This window comes from Ranitomeya variabilis, chromosome 7 (genome assembly GCF_051348905.1).
Source record: "Ranitomeya variabilis isolate aRanVar5 chromosome 7, aRanVar5.hap1, whole genome shotgun sequence".
Taxonomy (NCBI): domain Eukaryota; kingdom Metazoa; phylum Chordata; class Amphibia; order Anura; family Dendrobatidae; genus Ranitomeya; species Ranitomeya variabilis.
Window position 1 is genome coordinate 48,939,937 of NC_135238.1, and position 24,787 is coordinate 48,964,723.

Sequence of the window (24,787 nt, forward strand, 5' to 3'; positions counted from 1 at the left end):
CCGCACAAAATCCGCATAAAAACCGTGGTAAATCCGCAGGTAAAACGCAGTGCCTTTTACCTGCGGATTTCTAAAATCTGCTGCGAAAAAATCTGTAGAGCTCCTTTCTACGTGTGCACATACTCTAAACCCCCCAGGGTGTCCCAGCACAACTATAGTGGAGGATTCTTGTGTGGACTGGTTGTTGTTTGCACATTTGATCTGGGAATTGATTTTCTTTGACCTTACAGATCACAACCCACAGGAAGAGGCATCAACATAAAGAGCCATAGAATGCAAATATCCTGACCCTGCCTGGAGGTGACATCACTGGATGGGGGATGAGAACAAACAGACCAGGTCCTAAAAATGTGTGCAAGACTTTTGGATGTTGGTCATTTCTTGGGGTCAGTTGAATTGAAGACTTGTCCCGGTTTCTGCCTCTCTGGATCCTAAACACAAAATGTAAGTGATCGGTTTCTGGTCTATTTCCTTTTATTTTAAGAAATTTGTATGCAACTTTACTGTATGTCATTTATTATCTTCTTCTTGTATTCATTAATACCATCTTAACGGGGAATTTTTTTTTATTTTTCTTTCAACGTAGCTGATCACATTGAGCCAATCTTTTTATATATACCATTTTGGAATAGATACAATGTTTTGATCATCACTTATTACATTTTGTTGCGGTCACCAAAGAAACGCTATTATGGCATTTTGATTTTTTTTCTAGTTATGTAATTTACTGATCAGGTTACTTAATGTTATATTTTAATAAATCGGACTTTCACGAATGTAGCCATACTGCATATTTGTATTTTTTTTCTAGGGAAAAAAGGTTAGGATGTGAACGCTTTTATATATATGCTAATGACCCTCGGCTCCTGCTCTACTGCGAGCGGGAGCCGAGTGTCATGCATCTGTGGTCCGAGCCTCTCAAACAGATAGGATCAATACACAGCAGCAGAGAAGACGGAGAAATTAATTTCTCCATCTCCTCCATTGCTGGGGTCAGCGTATATTGCACAGCACTCGGATGATATCCCAGTAATGTGCGTTATCTCACTCGCACCCATAGGCTTGTATGGGTGCGAGTGAGACGAGACTTGGCCGAGTGTAGGTGACAATCGCAGCATGCATGTGATTTCACTTGCACACTGAAAACGGCTGAGAAAAAATCCAGGGATGTGAGCTGCCCCATAGATGCCCCATTACTAACCCCAGAGCTTGATGCAGTGATTTTTGACAAATCACAGCTGACATTAACCCCAACTACCATTACCCCGATTGTCCTGGTGCGTAGAAAGAGCTGAAGCAAAGCAAGAATTGGTGCTTATAATCTGATGCGCCACTTCTGGGGCAGCTGAGGACTGGTATTTTTAGACTGAGAAGGGCCCAATAACCATGGATCTTCCTAGCCTGATAACATGAGCTCACAGCTGTCTGCTTTACCTTTGCTGGTTATCAAAAATGGGAGGGGACCCCCACAGCTTTTTTTTTATTAACTTAATACATGCTCAGTAACCAACACGCAGGCAAGGTATTAATTATCCGTCTATCTTCTATTTACTCTATATTTATCTATATATCTATCTTTACACATCTTCAGAACCTAAATATCTGTAAATTATATTCCAGTATGTGTCACATGGATGGTGCACACAGATGGTACACATGGACGGCCAACAGAAAGCCACACAGATAGTAAAAACTGACAGTCTCACTCGTATGTTTTATAAAGAGGACGTGTGAATGGGGCCTTAATCAGAGATATGTTCATTTTTGTTATCTGTCATTAAGGACTGGTTTAGAGTCAGAAATGCATAATCATTTTATACAGACACGGCGGTCTTGTAGTGGATACCACCAGTCATGACCATTTTCGCTGGGGCTGTGGTGAACTGTGGATGTGAAAATAGCCTTGCATATTAGAGAGAAAAACTGGGAGACCAGTAGATGAGCATGTTTTATTTCTTTAATTCAGTCCATACTGCACTGAATGTAATATATCAAAAGGGGTGGACGACTCTTCTAACATGACATTTATATTAGAAATGAATGCCATAAAAATAAAAAAACTGCTAAATTTCTTCCAAACCTACTAACAGACATAGCATGTATCCCAAAAATACATTTCCAGATCAAACATTCCTTAAATGATGGAAAATAAAAATGCTAGAGTATCCAGAGTGCGAAGACAAAATAATGAAGGAAACCACTTTGCCGTAATGCAGTATACTTACTGGACCCTGCTACAGTGACACCTATGTCTATCACTACATGCCGCCATACTGATTGAGGGCAGCCCCAGTTATATAGGAGGCGGAGATGTCAGCATCTTTTGGTGGCTCAGGTGCCTCATGAGCTTGTAGTAAAAGCCTCCATCTAGAACATTCCACATGAGTTTTCCTTCTGTCTGTGACTTTTACATTATTACTTTCACAGCATTGACATCCAGGCAAATATCTGAAGAATATCAAAGCTAAAGCCATAATGGAGAAAGGAAAACACGATGTGTGGGATGATGAGTGGTGCAAAGAGGACGTTCCTACAGGTAACTGCCCCAGTGAGGAGTCATCACTATATAATGCAGAGAAGAGTCACATTGTTCTCATTCACCGGACTTGACAATTTTAGGCATGAAGTTTTATGTTATGTGTTTTCTCGGCTTTTTTGGCTATAGATTCCTCTTTTCAGCTAAAATGCAGATTATATAGGTCTGACAATGTAATAACTCAATATGTAATAAGACCGGTTGTGTATCTATAATATGGATTTTAGAATAGACTGGGATGATAGATCATCAGATGTGTGACAAACTTCATTGGCATAGTATCTAGTTTAATGTTTTACATTATATCTATCAAAGTTCTGGTTCCAGGATTAATATATAACCTAAGTAAATCATTTAATATACTGAACTAGCTGAAGATTAAAAAAAACCTGTTTTAAGACAATTGTCTCATAGTCACAGCCAGGAGTAGATCTAAGAGAAAGGTGAGAATTGCCTGGGCTTATCCATCTTTAGGTTTGCTCCACGGCCATGACTTCTTCTTTATACACGACCATACGGCTCCTCTGTTCTGCATGTTGCGGTCAGCATTTGTGTGAGACAGACACCACCTAGTAGTACTGACCTCTAGACATAAGTGACACAATATGAGCAACTCCTGGACTCTTCACATGGAAGATGGTGTGCCAGTGGTCGATTAGAAGTGTTCACTGAAGAATAGACATACCGTATTTTTCGGATTATAAGACACACTCCCCCCCCCCAAATTTGGGTGGAAAATGGGGGTGTGTCTTACATTGCGGATATATCTTACCCAGTAGTGTTGCTGCAGGCCGCAGGCTGGATGAGGGGGTGTCCAGTGCTGCTGCCGGTGACTGGCGGAGCGACGGGGTGTCCGGCACAGTGGGGGGTGTCCTGCGCTGCGGGGGTGTTGCGCAGTATTGCCCGGTGGTGCTCATGTTGGACTCCAGTGGAGCCCCCAGGAGGTCCATGGGTTTCCTCCTGTGCGGTGGACTCCGGGAAAATGGCAGCCAGAGGTGGCACATGCTCGGATGGAGATCTTGGCACCGAGATCTCGGGAGATGAGATTTCAGAGCTGAGATCTCATCTCCCGAGATCTTGGTGCCGAGATCTGCATCTGCGTATGCGCCGCCCCCGGCGGCCATTTTCCCGAAGTCCACTGCACAGGAGGAAACCCATGAACCTGTCGGGGGCTCCACCAGAGACCAGCATAAGCACCACTGGACACCCCAGTGGCACCGCCGGGAATTGCCAGCAGCATCGGACACCCCCCTGGCACCGGAGACACCCAAAGCTAATGCCACAGCAGGTACCTGGAACAAAGTGCATCTTTCTATTTGTAGGTGTTTTTTTTACTATTTGAAATGGACAGGTTACCAATTTCAGTGAGAACTATGGTGACTCTTTGGAGTAATAAACAGTTGCCTGGATTCCCTCACAGATTGCAGCTGACAACAGGGGGCAGCCTCTGGGCATGTGTATCTCTGTAAATAAGTTTTAGACAGCTGTTGAAAAAAGCTGTAACATAACAGTGTTTGTTACTAGGTAGCTGCAGCTCCACACATTGGAACACCCCTCATCCGATTCTGCCTCCTCCAGCAGCGACCCTGGTACCCTGCTTCACCGCAGCCATCACCCCCAGTGAGCAAGCAATATGACACATGGATTATAAGAAGCATCACCATTTTATTTAAAAAAAAATCCTATTTTTTCCCCTCAAAATTTGGGTTGCGTTTTATGATCCTAAGCGTTTTCTAATCTGAAAAATACAGTAATTTCCACAGCACACACCAGAGGATGCAGTATGGAAATTAATTATGCTTTATTATTCTAAAACAGTCCAGACCACAGACATAGACAAGTAATTAGAGATGTTAATAGAGAAATTACTTGTACCTGAATCTGGTGACCACACTGTCTTCGAATTCCACCATAGCCATGATGGTTTGGCCAAGCATTCATCTATTTTCTATGGGAAGAGAGAAGAAAGCTGCTCCCATATCATGAATCAGTGTTTGTTACAGGTCAATATCTGCCTGTGGAAAATCAACACCTAAAGAGAATCTGACAGATATATTGGTAATCTGTAGGTAAATAGCATTTAAAGCATGTTAGGCTGTTTTACTGGGAGAGCGGCTACCAGGATATATTGGAATATGTTCCATGCAGCTGCTCGCTTCCAGTCATTGAGGTGTTGCATGAAACTCTAAGGGTATGTGCACACGTCCGGATTTCTTGCAGAAATTTCCTGAAGAAAACCAGAAATTTTCTGCAAGAAATCCGCATTTTTTTTTGCGTTTTTTTTTCCATTTTTTTCGCGTTTTTTTAGCATTCTGCAAGCGTAATTAGCTTGCAGAATGCTAAAGTTTTCCAAGCGATCTGTAGCATCGCTTGGAAAACTGACTGACAGGTTGGTCACACTTGTCAAACATAGCGTTTGACAAGTGTGACCATCTTTTTACTATAGATGCAGCCTATGCAGCATCTATAGTAAAAGATAGAATGTTTAAAAATAATAAAAAAAATAAAAAAAATGGTTATACTCACCTGCAGGCGTCCGTTCCTATAGATGCCGGTGTGGTTCAGGACCTACCATGACGTCGCGGTCACGTGAGCGGTCACATGACCGATCTCGACCAATCACAAGACCGCGACGTCATCGCAGGTCCTTCACCGCACACCAGCTATAGAAACCGAAGCGGCAGCATGCAGCGGAGAGGCAGGAAGACATCGAAGGTGAGTATATGACTATTTTTTATTTTAATTCTTTTTTTTTGACCAATTATATGGTGCCCAGTCCGTGGAGGAGAGTCTCCTCTCCTCCACCCTGGGTACCAACCGCACATAATCTGCTTACTTCCCGCATGGTGTGCACAGCCCCGTGCGGGAAGTAAGCAGATCAATGCACTTCTAGGTGTGCGGAATCCCCTGCAATTCCGCATTTTAATGAACATGTTGCTTTTTTTTCCGCGATGCGATTTTTTCGCGGAAAAAAAGGCTACATTTGCACAAAAAAATGCAGAATACACTGAAAATAATGGGAGGCATATGTTAGCGTTTTTTCGCATTTTTATAGCGAAAAAACGCGAAAAATACTGAACGTGTGCACATGGCCTAACACAGAGAGGTGACTGCTACAGCCCTCAACTTCTCCTGAAGAATAAAATCGAATGGCTGCAAGGAGAATATAATTTAATCAATGAGCACTGATTGATTAATAAAGAAAGATGATTTGAGCTTATTATCTTTTATTGAGATGTAGCAATGATGATTTGTTTCCTTATCTCATAGCTTTTTTATTAATGCAGAACATTCTTAATTTACACATAGGGGATGATGCGCTGTCAACAATGATCATTTTTATTCTCGTATAAAATATGCGACCAATGAAAAATGTTTTATTATTTGATGTTTTCAATGGCCAATGATTGAGAATGAACAATAGTACAATTGGCTCTTTGTGAAATCATCACATCATGTACTGTATATTACACCTTAGTCAGCTAATAGTAAAACTTGGCTACACACCTTGCAATTTGTATGAAATTTATTTTTAATACTTTTTGTTATTTTAAAAATTTTTCCATTTAAATGCAATTAAGTATTGATGTTATTTTGCTCAAAAATCAAATCAGTTTTATTCTTGACAGATGGCCGTACCAGGAGCTCCGAAAGACATCTCATATCTTCTGATTTTAAAGCAGATGATTGTAGCATTGAACAAGACCCATATGAAGAACATGCCAACATCTCAGACATGGATCGTTTTAAAGTTCGATGTCCTATTTCATCACAGACTGTTAAGCAAAATAAAAGACACAATAAAAGTGTGGAAAATAAAAAAGCTCCCACGAGGAAGAAGACATTTTCATGTTCAGAATGTGGGAAATGTTTTACTATGAAATATCATCTTGTTAGACATGAGAGAAGTCACACAGGAGAGAAGCCATTTTCATGTTCAGAATGTGAGAAATGTTTTACTGAGAAATCAACTCTTGTTGCACATGAGAGAATTCACACAGGAGAGAAGCCATTTTCATGTTCAGAATGTGGGAAATGTTTCACAAAGAAAACAACTCTTGTTGGACATGAGAGAATTCACACAGGAGAGAAGCCATTTTCATGTTCAGAATGTGGAAAATGTTTTACAGAGAAAGCTAATCTTGCTAGACATAATAGAAATCACACAGGAGAGAAAGTATTTTCATGTTCAGAATGTGAAAAATGTTTTACAGATAAAACTAATCTTGTTAGACATGAGAGAAATCACACAGGAGAGAAGCCATTTTCATGTTCAGAATGTGAGAAATGTTTTACTGAGAAATCAACTCTTGTTGCACATGAGAGAAATCACACAGGAGAGAAACTATTTTCATGTTCAGAATGTGGAAAATGTTTTACAAAGAAATCAACTCTTGTTGCACATGAGAGAATTCATACGGGAGAGAAGCCATTTTCATGTTCAGAATGTGGAAAATGTTTTAGAGAGAAATCAACTCTTGCTAGACATGAGAGAATTCACACAGGAGAGAAGCCATTTTCTTGTTCAGAATGTGAGAAATGTTTTAATGAAAAATCAACTCTTGTTTCACATGAGAGAATTCACACAGGAGAGAAGCCATTTTCTTGTCCTGAATGTGGGATATTTTTTTCATTTAAATCTCAACTTGTTCGACATCAGAAAACTCACATTAGGAAGAAGGCATTTTAACCTTTTAGTTACAAAGCCCAATTTTTCAAAGCTGACGTGTTACTTTATGTAGTAATAATGATGGAATGTCCCATATCCTAGTTATTCTGAGAATATTTTTTTCCTGACATGTTGTGCTTTATTTTAGTAATAAAAATGTACAATATTTAAACTTTAAATGTTTAAGCCTATAATCCACATAGTTATACTACATGAAAAGTTAATAAATAAAACATTTACCTTGTGTCTTTTATGTCAGCATCATTTTCAAGCATCCTTTTATTTTTGTAGAACTGGTAAAAGTTTAGCAGTAATTTTTCATTATTTTAGGGCAATGTACAAAACTTAGTTTTATAGGGACCTATTCAGTTTTGAAGTGACTTTGAGGGGCCTATATATTGGAGATTCCCCTAAAGAGATGCTGTTTAAAATTTAGCAACCCTCAAAGTATACAACACTGTTGTCATTAAGTGTGTGAACTTTTCAGGAGCTTAATGAGAAATTATGCAAAATCAAATTAACGCAGAGAAAAACTGTGTTGATTTCATACCATTTGTGTGGGGAGAGGGGGCGCTGTGTATGGCCATTATAATCTGAGGAGACTATGAGGTCCATCATACTGTGCTGGGGTGCTGTGGGGAATATTATCTTAGTGTGGAGGGGCAACTATTATGCTTTGGGAGGGGCTATCATATTGCATGGGGTGGGGCTGTAGGGGCTACAATCATATTGGGTGGAGGGAATGTAAGGTCCAATTAACTGTGTTGGAACCACTACCACTATCATACTGTGTGAGAGGTCTGTGGTTGTCACCATCATGCTGTGTTGAGGGCTGTCAGAGCATCGTACTGTGTGTCTGGGCGGCTATTGCCTTCTTTTACATGGAGCCATTATTTTTTATTGATGCCATATTGCTTTGATTGTTAATTGAATTTTTGTTGTTAAGGCAGTCGAAAAAGCAAAGTTCTGGCATGTAATTTTGTCTGTTTTTATGGCATTTACAGATCAGATTACTCAATTTTATAATATGATTGATAGGACTTTTACGAATGTGGAATTACCACATGTATGTATTTTTCTATTTTTAATGGTGGAAAAGAAAGGTGATTCAAACCCGCCATCAGACTATTGCTTGTACTACAGTATTATTGTGTTTAAGAAAAACAAAAAATGTAATTCTATATATAGTTATAAAAAATTATCCAAAAATCTTTATTCAATATTTTATACATATATAGTACAAAAAATCTACATCAAATAGACAAATAAAAAAGGGGAAAAATTACCCTAGTAAAATATATGGGTCCAAGGCATCAATACAAATACATAGTGAATATCTTCATGGTAGTAAAAAAGGCAATTTAAATCATAAGGGTATCGGCACCTTATCAGCCACAATAGTTACAGAAAAAATCTTTACAGCCAGTTCACATCAATGATTGTACTGACACAGATGCACATATTACCACTAGAGATAAAATACTGATTCAAAAACACATATCATAAGAGAGTCCCTGGAGCTGTCGTAGTGACATTGCACACGAAACGAGAGACGGTGCCTTTAATTGCTTTAATGCTTACCCATGATATGAGAGGAAAGATGCCCAGAAGCCAAGCACCCCCCCTCTGACACACGTTTTGCGTTTGCTTTATCAAAAAGGGAATGTATCAAACGGGAAATGTGCGTCAGAGGGGGTGTGCTTGGCTTCTGGGCATCTTTCCTCTCACATCATGGGTAAGCATTAAAGCATGTAAAAAGGCACTGTCTCTCTGGTTTGGTGTGCAATGTCACTATGACAGACTCTCTCTTATGATATGTGTTTTGGAACCAGTATTTTATCTCTAGTGGTAATATGTGCATCTGTGTCAGCACAATCATTGATGTGCACTGGCTGTAAAGATTTTTTCTGTAACTAATGTGGCTGATAAGGTGCACTGATACCCTTATGATTTAAAGTGCCTATTTTTTACTAACATGATGATATTCTCTATGTATATGTATTGATGCCTTGGACCCATATATTTTACTAGGGTCATTTTTTCCCCTTTTTTTCTTTGTCTTTGATCTAGATTTTTTGTACTATATAAATATAAAATATTGAATAAAGATTTTTTGATAATGTTTTTATAACTGTGTATAGAACTCCATTTTTGTTTTTATCTTAAGATTCGGGAGTACACTTTTACTATCCTCGTTTTACATAGGGGTACACGGACGTTCATTTAGGCTAGTATGCTTTCAACCATATGACAACCATGTCATCTCTGTGAGTTTGACTGTAGTATTATTGTGTATAGCAAACATCAGGGTCTACTATAAATGTTTGCCACAGGCTAGCTTTCTAATGGAGTGTCAACAGACCTCTGGCTATCATGGTAAACCATTGGCGAACCCTGATTGCGTAGTAGGATTGGAGAGATGGCTGGTTAGAACAGCACACTCCTGGGCTATGAGCTGTAAATTTCAGTGTCAGGGAATGACAGTGGCATTCAATAGGTTAACAGCCGCGTGTGGATCTCGTCACTACCTGTGACAGATAGCGACAGATAGTGGCTGAATAACACAGCCATCACATGATGGCAAAGATGCAGGCTCAGCTACTGAGCCTGCTTTAAGCCAGGAAGCGGATATGTTGGGAAGGGGTTAAAATACATTATATTAGTTCAGCAAATGCTATCATACATGCTTGGATTAGATAGAGTGGCTTAGAGTATGATATCACACATGATCGTATTAGATAACAGCTCAGCATATGGTATCACACATACTCATATTTGATACAATGACTCAGCAGATGGTATTAGACATGCTCAGATCAGATACAGTGGCTCAGAAGACAATATCACTTGTGATTGGATTAGGTACAGCAGATGAACAGTGTATCACACATTATAGGAGTAGATACACAGTTCAGTATAGAGTATCATGGGTGAATGCATTGTATACAGCACCTCAGCAGATTGTATCACACACGTGTAAGGAGGTGGCGGAGACCCTCATTTGCCTCTCCTCTCCTACACACGGAGAACATGCGACACCTTTTTATGTTGAATATATCATGTTTCATATGTAATGTTTTATGTTTTCTTTGTACTACTGTTATTTATGTGAAGTTTCCTTTAATTCTGTGTCTATGTAGTGTGATATGATGTCTGTGCCTATGTCCAGGTTAGGGACAGGAGTGGTTAACTGGAGGGGGCTGGGCTAGCAGCCCCGAAAGGGACAGGAAGTCCTGTCTCCAGTCAGAGTCCAGGTAGCATGGCCTGAGGCAATATGTCTGTCCCCGTCCTGTATGGTAAGGACCCCCCGGCTGGGGGAATATAGGCTGCCAGGACTTGTTAGTGAAGCGCCCGCAAGGGCTAGGGGCACTCGGAACCGGGTCCTTCGGTTCTCAAAGGGGATGTCATGGTGGCTGACCCAGTCCGTGGCCCTCGAGAGGTCTGTTGTGAAAAGGAAAAGGTCTTTAAAGGGGAAATGTTCGTGACGCCACCTGAGGTATTCGGTCAGGGTGACCGACGCTGCTTTAAGGGGTCCGCTGGGGTGATGTTATGGCAGCTAGATGGTATACCTTCCCACAGGTGAAGTATATCCCCAGGGCTTCCCAGTGTGCAGATGGTGGATGGTGAGAGGCGCAGTGAAGAACGAGGACACAAGGTTGCAGTCTCTTTACCTTTTTACTGAAGGCTTCAGCATCCACAGTCCAGAGCACCAGATCACAGGGCAGGCAGAGTCTGGCCGTTTTGGAGGCAAATCCAGAGTCCCCTTATCCAGGTGGAAATCAGTAGCCTTCTTCTAGCACCTGGGTGTTGTAGTGCCTTATTGCTGAGCCTCTCATAAGGTCCTCAGAACTGTTGTAGATGTTCTAGATGTTATGTCTCTCTCTGCCCCCCAGATGAATAGGACAACCCGTATGAACGGTGGCCTGAGGCTTTTTACAGAGACTCTATCATGCCCCGGCCTCTCGTGGGTGCCACCTTGCCTCCTGGGTATGGGGCGGATCAGTAACGTGAAATTAGCTGTCCTGCCGGTCTCTGGAGCAAGGCATAAAGGACTGTTGCTCCCTCGGTGTTCCAGCTACCGGATCCTGCGCCTCAGAAGGAGGCTGCCTGTGCAGGGCAGAACTCCTTCTGGTTTCCACTCCTTTTGCTATGACTTCTTTCTCTCTCTACAATACAGTTCTCTGTTTGTGTCCTTTCTTAGGAACTGATGCAGCTCCGTGACCTTCTGTCTAGGCCTCTGACAGGATCCCACCCCTGTCAGGGACCAACTACCTGAGCCGAAGCTCAGCCAGCAACTGCCTAACTTCCTCTCCAAGCCACCAGTTTTACCTAAGTGTGAAGAGTGCCCTAATAAATAGGAGCATAGCTCCCCCTGGTGGACTGGAGTATGAAATGTGTTGTATGTTTGTGGTACCTGGTAAAGAGATCTCCTTTATTGCCTCCAAACGTAACATCACTCCCCCCTAGAGGAGAATGATATTACTGCAATGACCAGGACCCTGGGGCGCTGATGCCTCTGCTGCTGCTGCTGAGGAGGCTGCAACTGTGGATAGGGACAGCTCAGGAATTGCTACCTTCTTTATTTCTACATTAAACTGATTTCCTGTTGGATTCAAGCCGTGCCAGTGTCTCCCTGGACCCTCATCACCAGCGACTGCAGTGACAGTGAAGGAAAGATAATTGTTTGGGATCACATCTGTCTATTTTATGTGCAAGGGGCCAGGGTGTTTGTGAACTGTTGCTTTAATTGGACTCGGTCATGACTACCACCCCATGCCACCGTGTTACACATGCTTGGATTATAAGGCCGGCGTCACACTAGCGAGTTTTACGGACGTATGAGCGCCGAAAATACGTCCGTAAAAATCGCATTACACACGGCCCAATTATTCTCTATAGGGCTGCTCCTATCAGCCGTATATTACGCATCTGTAATATACGGTCTTGTAGGGCCATAGAAAATCGCAGCATGCTGCGTTTGTAACCTTATAGCACAAAAAAAACGCCAATGAAAGTCTATGGGGGCAAGTAAAATACGGATTCCACACGGACCAGCAGTGTGACTTGCGAGAAATACGCAGCGGTGTTAGTGAAAAGCCGGTAATTCAATTGCCGGCTTTTCATTTCTCCTGCCTAAACCCGACAGGATATGAGACATGGTTTTCATACATTAAACCATCTCATATCCCCTTTTTTTCTGCATATTCCACACTACTAATGTTAGTAGTGTGTATGTGCAAAATTTGGGCGCTGTAGCTGCTAAAGGGTTAAATTGCGGAAAAAATTGGCGTGGGCTCCCGCGCAATTTTCTCCGCCAGAGTGGTAAAGTCAGTGACTGAGGGCAGATATTAATAGCCAGAAGAGGGTCCATGGTTATTGCCCCCCCCCCGGCTACAAACATCTGCCCCCAGCCACCCCAGAAAAGGCACATCTGGAAGATGCGCCTATTCTGGCACTTGGCCACTCTCTTCCCACTCCCGTGTAGCGGTGGGATATGGGGTAATGAAGGGTTAATGCCACCTTGCTATTGTAAGGTGACATTAAGCCAGATTAATAATGGAGAGGCATCAATTATGACACCTATCCATTATTAATCCAATTGTCTGAAAGGGTTAAAAAACACACACACATTATTAAAAATTATTTTAATGAAATAAACACACAGGTTGTTTTATTATTTTATTGTTCTCTCAATCCAGCTGCAGACCCTCGCTTGGCAAAATAATAAACCCACAAGATACATACCTTCAGATGAACTGTCACATCCCACGAAGTAATCCATCTGAAGGGGTTAATTATTTTACAGCCAGGAGCTGCGCTAAAGCACTCGCTCATGTCTGTAATCCCCCGGGTAATGAAAGGAAAGCTGGGTGATCTGTACTTACATTGAGTTGCGGTGAGGCGCCCTCTGGTGGATGAACTCATATGAACTCGAGCATGGGAACTTTTCCAAGGCTCCAGTTCATGAGAACATCCACCAGAGGGCGCCTCACCGCAACTCAATGTAAGTACAGATCACTCAGATTTCCTTTCATTACCTGGGGGATTACAGACACGAGCGAGTGCTTTAGCGCAGCTCCTGGCTGTAAAATAATTAACCCCTTCAGATGGATTACTTCGTGGGACGTGACAGTTCATCTGAAGGTATGTATCTTGTGGGTTTATTATTTTGCCAAGCGAGGGTCTGCAGCTGGATTGAGAGAACAATAAAATAATAAAACAACCTGTGTGTTTATTTCATTAAAATACTTTATAATAATGTGTGTGTTTTTTAACCCTTTCAGACAATTGGATTAATAATGGATAGGTGTCATAATTGATGCCTCTCCATTATTAATCTGGCTTAATGTCACCTTACAATAGCAAGGTGGCATTAACCCTTCATTACCCCATATCCCACTGCTACAGGGAGTGGGAAGAGAGTGGCCAAGTGCCAGAATAGGCGCATCTTCCAGATGTGCCTTTTCTGGGGTGGCTGGGGGCAGATGTTTGTAGCCAGAGGGGGGGGGGCAATAACCATGGACCCTCTCCTGGCTATTAATATCTGCCCCCAGTCACTGGCTTTACCGCTCTGGCGGAGAAAATTGCGCGGGAGCCCACGCCAATTTTTTCCGCCATTTAACCCTTTATTTTAGCAGCTACAGCGCCCAAATTTTGCACATACACACTACTAACATTAGTAGTGTGGAATATGCAAAAAAAAGGGGATATGAGATGGTTTACTGTATGAAAACCATGTCTCATATCCTGTCGGGTTTAGGCAGGAGAAATGAAAAGCCGGCAATTGAATTACTGGCTTTTCACATATATCGCGCTGAAGTAAATATAAATACAGAATATATATATGTGTCTCAATGACATATATATATATATATACTGTATATATGTTTTACCGAACATTTGAGCACATAAATCCATTAGATGTCGGTTTTGCAAGCCTGCGAGAAAATATCGCAGTACGGATGCCATACGGATTACATACGGAGGATGCCATGCGCAAAATACGCTGACACAACCTGACTACGGATCACTATTTTGGGAACATTTCTCCGTATTACGGCCGTAAAAAACTGAGCGTATTGTCTTACGCTGAGTGTGACGCCGGCCTAAAGATGAGTTAAAAAGACAATATCACACGTGATTAGATACAGTGAATGAGCAGACATTATCACACAAGGTAGGATTAGATACACAGTACACAGCTCAGCAGTCAGTATCACAATAGGATTAGCTAAGGTAGGCCAGAAGACAGTACCACACTTGATGGCATTAGATACATAGCTGAGCAGGCAGTATCACACATCAGGGGATTAGATACACATTTCAGCAAACAGTATCATGATAGTCAGGGCCGTATTTGCCACTAGGCACTGGGGGGCACGTGCCTAGGGGCGGCAGGCTGCAGGGAGTGGCACAAAGACAGAGAAGAACTTTTTTTTAACCTCCCCTTCCCTCCCTCCCTCCGTCAGACAACCCATGAAATGGGTTGAATTTTTGGTATTTCCAGGCCTCCGTACCTTGTGAGGTCAAACTCATTCCAGTAGCCACCGTCCATCTTGGATTTCTCTGGTTTCCAGGGATGCTACCGGCCAGAGCATCCCTGGCTCTGTACATGCGGTGCTTTCACCTTCCTTCCTGGCTCCGTGCTGCTTCATCGCTCCCCCCTTCTTGGATTACAGCTATCCACGGCATTGTGTGCACAAACTTGAAGCTTCTTAAAGGTATAGTAACCGAAGTTACTACGTTGCTTCTATTTTTCTGCTGCATCACCAATGCTAAATAAGAAAGGATCACATTACTAAGACAGCCCAAAGTTGTTTTTTTTATTAGAGTCTTCACTTCAAAAGTGCCAAACTGCATTGATAAACTACACTGCTCACAGAGCTGAAGATGGGGGGGCAGTTTGGTGACGGGGGGGGGGGGGGGGGCAGTTTGGTGACGGGGGGGGGGGAGTCTGGAGCAGCTATATACTGGTGACAGGGGAGCGTCTGGAGCAGCTATATACTGGTGACAGGGCAGAGTCTGGAGCAGCTATATACTGGTGACAGGGGAGAGTCTGGAGCAGCTATATACTGGTGACAGCCAGGGAGAGTCTGGAGCAGCTATATACTGGTGACAGGGGAGAGTCTGGAGCAGCTATATACTGGTGACAGCCAGGGAGAGTCTGGAGCAGCTATATACTGGTGACAGCCAGGGAGAGTCTGGAGCAGCTATATACTGGTGACAGGGGAGAGTCTGGAGCAGCTATATACTGGTGACAGGGGAGAGTCTGGAGCAGCTATATACTGGTGGCAGGGGTGAGTCTGGAGCAGCTATATACTGGTGACAGGGGAGAGTCTGGAGGAGCTATATACTGGTGACAGGGGAGAGTCTGGAGGAGCTATATACTGGTGACAGGGGAGAGTCTGGAGCAGCTATATACTGGTCAACAGGGGAGGCTGGTGCTGCTATATACTGGGGAACAGGGGAGGCTGGTGCTGCTATATACTGGGGAACAGGGGAGGCTGGTGCTGCTATATACTGGGGAACAGGGGAGTCTGGAGCTGCTATATACTGGGGAACAGGGGAGGCTGGAGCTGCTATATACTGGGGAGGCAGGAGCTGTTTTATACTGGGGAACAGGGGAGGCTGGCAGTGGCAGGCTGGGCCGGGTGGCAGGGATGCATTTTCCCCCTGGGCGGTTCCCTAGACAGCTGTTCAGGTCTGCCGGAGGATCGGCACTGTACTTTTGATTGCAGATGCCAAAACTTAATTTTCAGCCTGGCTGGCAGACTCCTTCCTGATCTTGCATGATGCATCCACATGTATTCGCCTCTTTGAGACGTGAATACATTTGAATGCATGATATCCGGCACAGAGCAGAGCATCACGGTTGTTCCTGTGCCGTGGCCTAGCGTGCAGCAGAGTGATGAGGTCATCATGCTGCGACCTCATCATTCTGCTGCTGCTGGCAACATGGAGCGGGGCAGAAGAGGCGTGGATGCAGCGGCCGGTGTGAAGAATGATGAGCAACGCTCCGATGAGGAGCAGAAGCTGAGCTGCTCAAGATTAGAGATCTGTCATTTGCTGTGTATAGGAAATGGGCCATGGTGTTAGTAGTCCACGAGGGCAGCCACATGGCATTGTGTGTGTGTGTCTATATGAGTTTGTGTGTGTGTGTAAGGGCTCATACTCACATGCGAGAAACTCGGACAAGTCTCACACGTCAATACCCGACACTACAGCTCCGCTCCTGAGTGCCGGGTGCAGTGCCAGGTATTGACATGCGAGACTCCGTCCGAGTTTCTCGCATGTGAGTATGAGCCCTACGAGTGTGTGTGTGTGTGTATGAGAGTGTGTGGGTACGTTCCCACGTTCAGTACCCACTGCGTGTTGAACGCTACGTACATCCACTGCGTCCAGATGTTACAGCATAGTGGATGGGATTTTATGAAATCCCATCTCCACTATGCATGTAATGACGCCTCTGGCTTTCCTGCGGAGACACATGTGCGGCTCGTCTTTTACGGACTGCAGCATGTCTATTTATTTTGTGGAGACGCTCCGACTCTGCAAGATAAATGTCACCCGTACAATATATTGGACTCAGTGATTCCGCACTGTTCAATCAACACATGAGGAATCACCTACGTTCAAAAGCCGGCAGCACTTTAGACGGAGCAGACATGCGACCGTCATGCATTCATGCAGGGATCACCATAAAAAATATATCAAAATTTATTAGACTATATGTAAACCACACAAAAATATTAAAAACATTTAAAAAGCACACAAAAATACAAAATCATGCCCTGTGAGGACAGGGGCTGCGGATCACTGGCCAACACCCAAAAAGTTTAGCCCCAATGGGCTTAGTACATCTCATAAGTAGGTGAGGTTCCTGTATGGTCCACAGTCTGATGATGAAGGTAACGACAACTCCCAGTATCTCCTTAGCATAGTTAAGGACATACTGGGAGGTACATGTTCATGTCATACAAGTGTATCATGGGGCTGATCTAGCACTGAAATTGACCACCATATTAAGCGTGGTGCTGCATTCATCTACTGATGGTGGTTCTGACCCTGCATTCATCTACTGAAGGTGGTTCTGACCCTGCATTCATCTACTGATGGTGGTTCTGACCCTGCATTCATCTACTGATGGTGGTTCTGACCCTGCATTCATCTACTGATGGTAGTTCTGACCCTGCATCCATCTACTGATGGTGGTTCTGACCCTGCATTCATCTACTGATGGTAGTTCTGACCCTGCATTCATCTACTGATGGTGGTTCTGACCCTGCATTCATCTACTGATGGTGGTTCTGACCCTGCATTAATCTACTGATGGTGGTTCTGACCCTGCATTCATCTACTGATGGTGGTTGTATCACTGCATTCATCTACTGATGGTGGTTCTGACCCTGCATTCATCTACAGTACTGGTGGTGGTTCTGTCCCTGCAACACATAACTGCCCGATCCCCCCAACAGCACCAGAGAATCCTCACAGCGCACAGTGCACTTGATGTGAGGATTCACATATAGTGACTTTAGACTCATGGGCCACTGCTGTGCTTGCCCCCAAGGCTAAAATTTGCCAGCCAGCCCCTGGAGACTGGTGCTATGCAGGCTGGCGATTTGGGGGTGGCTGACACTTTAGAATAGGGATTGGGGGGCATATTCCTATAGATGTCTTTGAAAAGCTGAAGGTGTTAAAAAAACGCGCTAAAGACTGAACCTGTGTACAGCAAGTGCAGGCGTTCATTCTTTTAGTGTTTGTTTAGAGCTTTATAAAGCGTTTTACAGAGTGCATCTGCCTAAGGCTACTTTCACACTAGCGTTGGCCCGTCACAGTGCGTCAGGCCGACATACCGACGCATACTGTGAAATAGAAGCACACGGGGGCAGCGGATGCAGTTTTTCAACGCATCCGCTGCCCCATTGTAATGTCTGGGGAGGAGGGGGCGGAGTTCCGGCCGCGCATGCGCTGTCGGAAATGGCGGACATGACGCACAAAAAAAGTTACATGTAACGTTTTTTGTGCCGACGGTCCACCAAAACACGACGCATCCGTCGCATGACGGATGCGACGTGTGGCAATGCGTCGCTAATGCAAGCCTATGGAGAAAAACGCATCCTGCGGGCAACTTTGCAGGATGCGTTTTTTTCTCCAAAACGACGCATTGCGACGTGCGTCGTACGACGCTAGTGTGGAAGTAGCCTTAAATAGATGTCGTGTGCACAGACTGTGTGACGTCAGTAAGGGGCACAACCACAAAAAGTGCCTAGGGCAGAATGAAGGCCAAATACGGCCATGATGATAGTATTAGATACAGTAGATCAGCAGACATAATCACAAATGAAATCATAGGATACATGGCTGAGAAGACAGTATCACACATGATTTAATTAGATTCACGGCTAAGCAGACAGTATCGCGCATGATATGATTAGATACAATGGCTCATGTTGAGCCTGTAAAAGATATACCCTCAAATTGGGCAGCACAGTGGCTCAGTGGTTAGCACTGCAGGTTTTCAGCACTGGGGTCCTTGGTTCAAATGTATGTAAAGCACTGCGGAATATGATAGTGTTATATAAGCAAAGCATAATAAAAAAATAATTGTCTCATCTAACTTGACTCTGTTGCCTTATCTGTACATATAACCTCCATAGACATCACAGCATGTAACGCTCCTTCTCTGTTATTGGTTCTAGACAGGAGCATTTATAGAACATAGCAAAACTTCTAGTTGCTCCCCTTTCCCCCCAAGAAATAAAAAATCTGCCTGGGTCACATGAGAGCATAACTCACAACTTTGCAACCTTTGCAAAGTCATTTTACTTCTGCAGAAGTCCTAGATCCCTCTTTCATTGCCCCCATAAAATATGATGCCAATGAAAGTGCCCGACAAACACAGTATTATACCCCCCCAGTGAATTCCTTCACAGTACATTCCACATGCACAGTATAATGACCCTGCTGTACCCCACCTCAACTCCCAAGGCAAAGTATGGTGACCCCAACATAGTATGATCCCTCAACCGTGACTCCCACACAGCCCTCCATGCAGTATAATTGTCCAATACCTCTCCACACTGTGTAATGGCCGCACTAACCCTCCATACAGTATGATGGACCCCACACAAACCTTCAAACTGTATAATTGCTTGCATACAGTATAATGCCCCCTACATAGCCCTCAAAATATTATAATGGCCCCCACACATCCTTCCATATAGTATAATGGGCCCTATATAGTCCTCCATGTAGTATAATGTGACCCCATAATCTTCCATATAGTATAATGCCCTCACCATAGTCCTCCATATAATATGATGCAATCACCATGGTCTTCCATATGATATAATGCCATCTCCATGGTCCTCAATATAATATAATGTAATCCCCATGTTCTGCCATATAATATAATGCACTCCCCTGTTAACACCCCGCTGGATCCCTGCTCTGACAGGCAGGGTCTCCAGTGTGTCACTTCACTTACCCGTGCTGCGGTCAGTTCTTTTCTTCCCCATGCTGTGCATGCTTCCAGCAGGCCTTCTAGCCATGTCCTTAGGACACGCGCTCGCGCTCCTACCTTCTTAAAGGGTCAGTGCATGCACTTGCTATTTCCTCACCAGCCAATGGCTGTGGGACATTATGTACATGTTGATTCCTCCCCACTGGGGAGGTGCCTGAGCAACCTTCCTGTTTGCAGTCTATGTTGTGTAATGTTGCATAGCCCTGCCTGCTGAACTCTGGTGCAAATACTGCCTGCTGCGCTCTGGGGCAAATCCTGCCTGCTGCACTCTGGTGCAAATTCTGCCTGCTGCACTCTAGTGCAAATCCTACCTGCTGCACTCTAGTGCAAATCCTGCCTGCTTTACTCTGATGCAGACCCTGTCTGCTGCACTCTGACACAAACTCTGTCTACTGCACTCTGATACGAACTTGATCTGCTGCACTCTGATACGAAGTCTGTCTGCTGCGCTCTGATATGAACTACAGTATATCTGTTGCACTCTGATACAAGCTCTGCCTGCTGCTCCATCCAGTCTGTTCCTTCTGGGGCCAGCTGCTGCTCGACCGTTTTTCTGTCCTGGAGTGGCACCTGGCGTTCATCGAGAGCCAAGCCTAACCTCCCCATCAGAGGCTCTAGTGAACAGACCGATGCTCGCTTAGTTACGCCTCCAGCCTCTCTGCAGTCTGTGGCACAGTTGTTCCACAAACCACGTCCGTGACATCCCCATGGTCCTCCATATAATAAAATGCACTCCCCACGGTCCTCTATATAATATCATTATATTGCATTCCCTCCCCATAGTCCTCATTATATAATGCAATCTTCATGTTCCTCCATATAATATAATGCACTCCCCGTGGTCCTAAATAGAATATAATGTACTCCCCATGATCCTCTAAAGAATATAATGCACTCCCCATGGTCCTCCATATAAAATATAGTACACTCCTCATGGTCCTCCATACTCTATTATGACCACCAGTCACTGATTTAAAAAATAACAAAAAAAACAACAGCCACTTCTCCTCGTTTCACCCGATGCTCCGGTCTCCTGAACTTGTGGTGTGAAGCACTGGACATCTCAGTGCAGCAGGCGTGTTGTCATGACATCATCATGCCTGCTGCGCTGAGATGTCAGATGCCGATGAAGAATGATGGGAGGGAAAGTCAGCTGACGCTCCATCATCATTTCTCGCAATTAAGTTTGGAGAGGGTGCTCACGGGCCCCATAGCAGTCACTTGTCCTGCTGCCATTCACGGTATGCCACTGGTTCCAGACCTTAGTGTTACTGCCCCTTCCCCCTGTAGTATTATAATGGCTCAGAGAGTGCCCCAAAAGCATCTTTGAGTTATTTTGGCACGGTACCATGGGAAGCTGGCTCGCCTGCATTTCCTTTAGGCCCAGACCAGCTCTTCCATCAATGTTCTTCTACTCCACTTTTCAGTATGCACTAAAAATGTCGCTATGATGTGTGTGAAGAAATCACAAAAGAGTTTTTTTTATCCTAATCAGCTAAATGTATAGAGAAATATAAGCATAGTGATGGTGTATTGCTAGGATGTGCCCAACCTTTATGATCTAAATTTCACTGAACTTCAGAACTAAGGAGTAATGGCAGGGATTAATTGTTACTTACTAGTGCTGAGCTAATAGTGAAATATTCGGATTCGGGAAAATTGGCACTAATAATTTCTTATACCCGTGTATTCGTACTGAATATCGATTTCAAAGCAAGTCAATGGGAAAGCCGAATAGTTTTCTGCTGAACCCAAAAAACAGGTCTGGGGGCCTGAGAAAAAAGCTGAAATGGATGGAAAAGAGCTAAAACTAAATGGGAATAGCATGAAGAAGATGCCTGCATGCCTTTCTGGCTCAAATATGGTATCTGGGAATAATGTTGACAGACTATTGGACCGGTTTTACAGATTTTTAAAAAGACCTTCCAAACCAAGCCAACATTTTTTCTTAAAGGGAAAAATGCTAAGAAACATTATTTCCTTCATAATTCCATGTACATAATGCAAAATTAAATAAATAAATAAAAAATTATATCTCCCCTTTAGCATATGTTCACACGGAGCGTTTTGGCTTTATTTTTTACTTTAACATTGTGAGGGTTCTCCTACATTTGGGAGGACCCTCCCTCATGCCAATTAGTTAGCAAGATAGTGGAATAAATATTCCCCATCCCTTTATATTGCCATTTCAATCATGCCCAATTGAATTTTGGGCCTTGTCCACCACCACCGCCATGTCATTATGCAGCTCTCGCTGACAATTACCAGAGGGCCAGCAGGTGCCATGAAACCTGAGTTTGGTAAGGGCCCTCAGGTGGCCCTGTATCATACATTTGGGAGAGCTCTCACTCCTACATTTGGGAGGTCCCTTCCTCATGCCAAATAGTTAGCAAGGTAATGGAATACATATTCCCCATCCCTTTACAATGCCATTTCAAACATGCCCATTTGAATTTTGGGCATCGCCCACCACCACCACCATGTCCAACGCCATGTCATTAGGCATCCCTCACTTCACATTTTAAGAGGGCCAGCAGGTGCCGTGAAACCTGATTTTTGTAAGCTCCACAGTTCATTTTGGCTACTGGATCCCAATGGAACAACTCATAGCGGGTGAAGCCATTGTAAGGTGAATATAATACAGGAGTTGGGGGAGCTGTATGACCAGTGTCAGTAAATTGCATTCTACTAGACACCAAAAGCATTAGAATTCAGTTCTGAATACAGTGTATGCAAGAGAGGGCCTTTATTGTGCTAAGTCTGTCAAGCCTGAAACCCATATCAGGAACATATGCGTGCCTCATTTTACATATAAGCAGCCCCCTCAAGGGAAAGACACAGGAGTGCCATTGACCAATCTGCACAAACCTACGCACTTCTTCTGGAAACTACCCAACCAGGCAGAATGTATCTTTTGCATGTTTTTGAGCAACAATGGAGTAATTACAGGATATGTCCCAGTGTTTGTCAAGGTCTGTGGAGTGTATTACTCAGGTGACAGGCAATGCTACAGAGCTCAGGTAAAGGCGCTAGAGTGGCAATAACCAAGTTCCAATATGTGAAAGGCTGCGGCCTGAATAGGTCTGTGAAGGGTATTAACCCAGTCTCAAGACATGCTTAAATGCACAGCAACTGGCCAATACCCCACCACCATTTTTTTGTAAGGACCCAAATTAAGAAAATGTAGAAAAGCGAGTTTAATAAAGAAGCATAAGTTTCATTTAGAAACCTAGAAAAGTCAACAATGGTCTTTGTCCAGCAACAGACAATGTAAATTGATAACAAATATGTATGCCCTATCTAAGTAACAAGTTGTGAACAAATATATATGCTGACAAGGGACAACTGAATGCTGCGCTGGGACAATGAAATGGACATGGTTGCTGACTGTTGTGCCTGTGCAACTGCAGGTTGTTGTCAGGAGTACTAAGCGCCAGCTTCCTGAACAGCAGAGTGGGAATGACGTAACACAGGGGAAGGGCCAGTGGTTTCTCCCTCAGACACAGATTTGCTACCGAGGCGTTCTGCCCACCTACTGGGGTGCTTGGCTGCCATGTGCTTTTGTATGCTGGCGGTGCTCATGCTGTTAGTGTTCTTGCATTTTCTTAGCTTGGTTGACAGATGCTGCAAATTACTGTTGTTTTACCTGAAGGACTTTCAGAAAAAAAATGCCAGAAAGGGGGGAACAACCACTGTTATCTAGCCAAGTGGGGGGGCTCTGTCGAACAGTTGACCGAGTTCTAACGCTGGGCAAACCACTACCTGTTCTTGTCTGTTTTCTTGCTACAGATCCAATCTTCTCTGCACTGCTGTGTTCGCCAGGCATGCCACTGTTAGAGAAGGGATTTCTAACCTACTCAGGTATTGTATGTCTTAGGTACCCAAGCGATGAAGCAATAATCAGATCGGCACACGCTCGTTGTCTTTTCAAATAGTCTCTGGTCTTCATTTTCAGGGCTGATCTTTTTAAAGCCCAACATCAAAAGGAAATATAGAGTTGCATAATAAATTGGCAGAAATATAGGTTATACAATGGGTTGTCAAACACATCCTATGATACAAGATAGATTACATGAGAAGAATGTGGGGGTGCTTTTCACATGTCTGAGCTTCAAAATATTTTGGCTGAATGTTCAGGATTTTTGGGTGGATAAAACAAAAACAGACATATATCATTAATCTAGAGACAAACAACAACCAATGTCCTTGACAATTCCGAGAAATACTGACCACTGCTATGGGAAATTGTTGACAAGGATAATCAGATGATAACATAGGACATCTTGCACAATACTTAGTATTATTCTATTTTATTCAGAATAGAGATTAACCATTTCTTTAACACCACTGTGCCAGGTTGTATCAGTGACCTCATCATCAACCGCGCTGTCTTCCAATTCCTCAATCTGATCCTCCTTCTGAGCTGCGATTTGAGGCTGACCTGATGGCAACTGTTTCTCATGATTATCTTCCACCTCTTCAGACATCAATTGACCTTCCTTAACATGCCTTTCACCTGGCCGTGGGTGCTCAAATCCCTCAAAAAAAGTGATTGCAACAGTAAAAAATCATGTGATGATAAAGTGTCTATAAAGATAATCAATGTGACAACAAAATTCAGTGAAAAAACGCCAGGATTTGTGTAAGGGTAAAGTGAATACTGTGAATGTGCTGTGGAGCCAGCCGGCAAGATTATCTCTATCCATATCTTGCCAGTCGCACAACTGCTAGATAAAGAAACACAGTTTTTTAAGGCAAGAGACATTTTTTTTTCAATCGTCTTGCTGACACACTCCAAATGCTGAGTAATGAAGATTATTGCCCCCCCACTAAATTGTCACGTAAGATTATCTCTACCCAGATTGCACCAGTCACAGAACTGCTAGATAAAGATATGCTATTTTTTAACCAAATATTTTTTTGGGGGGATTTTTTTAATTACATTTATGAGGCACACCAACAGCAGACTCAGGGAAATTAATGGGAAATTGTGGTGTTTTCGTAGCTCAAAAGGTTTTGCACCAGTCGCACAACTGCTAGACAAATATTAAGTATT

At 43.5% G+C, this 24,787-nt stretch overlaps 1 protein-coding gene across 1 annotated transcript; it reads left to right on the plus strand.

Moving 5' to 3' along the window:
- Positions 1-6,037: 6,037 nt before the first annotated feature.
- Positions 6,038-7,239, plus strand: LOC143785890 (uncharacterized). Its single transcript, XM_077275030.1, has one exon. The coding sequence runs from the start codon at positions 6,123-6,125 to the stop codon at positions 7,224-7,226; it is 1,104 nt and encodes a 367-aa protein (XP_077131145.1). The 5' UTR covers positions 6,038-6,122; the 3' UTR covers positions 7,227-7,239.
- Positions 7,240-24,787: the final 17,548 nt, after the last annotated feature.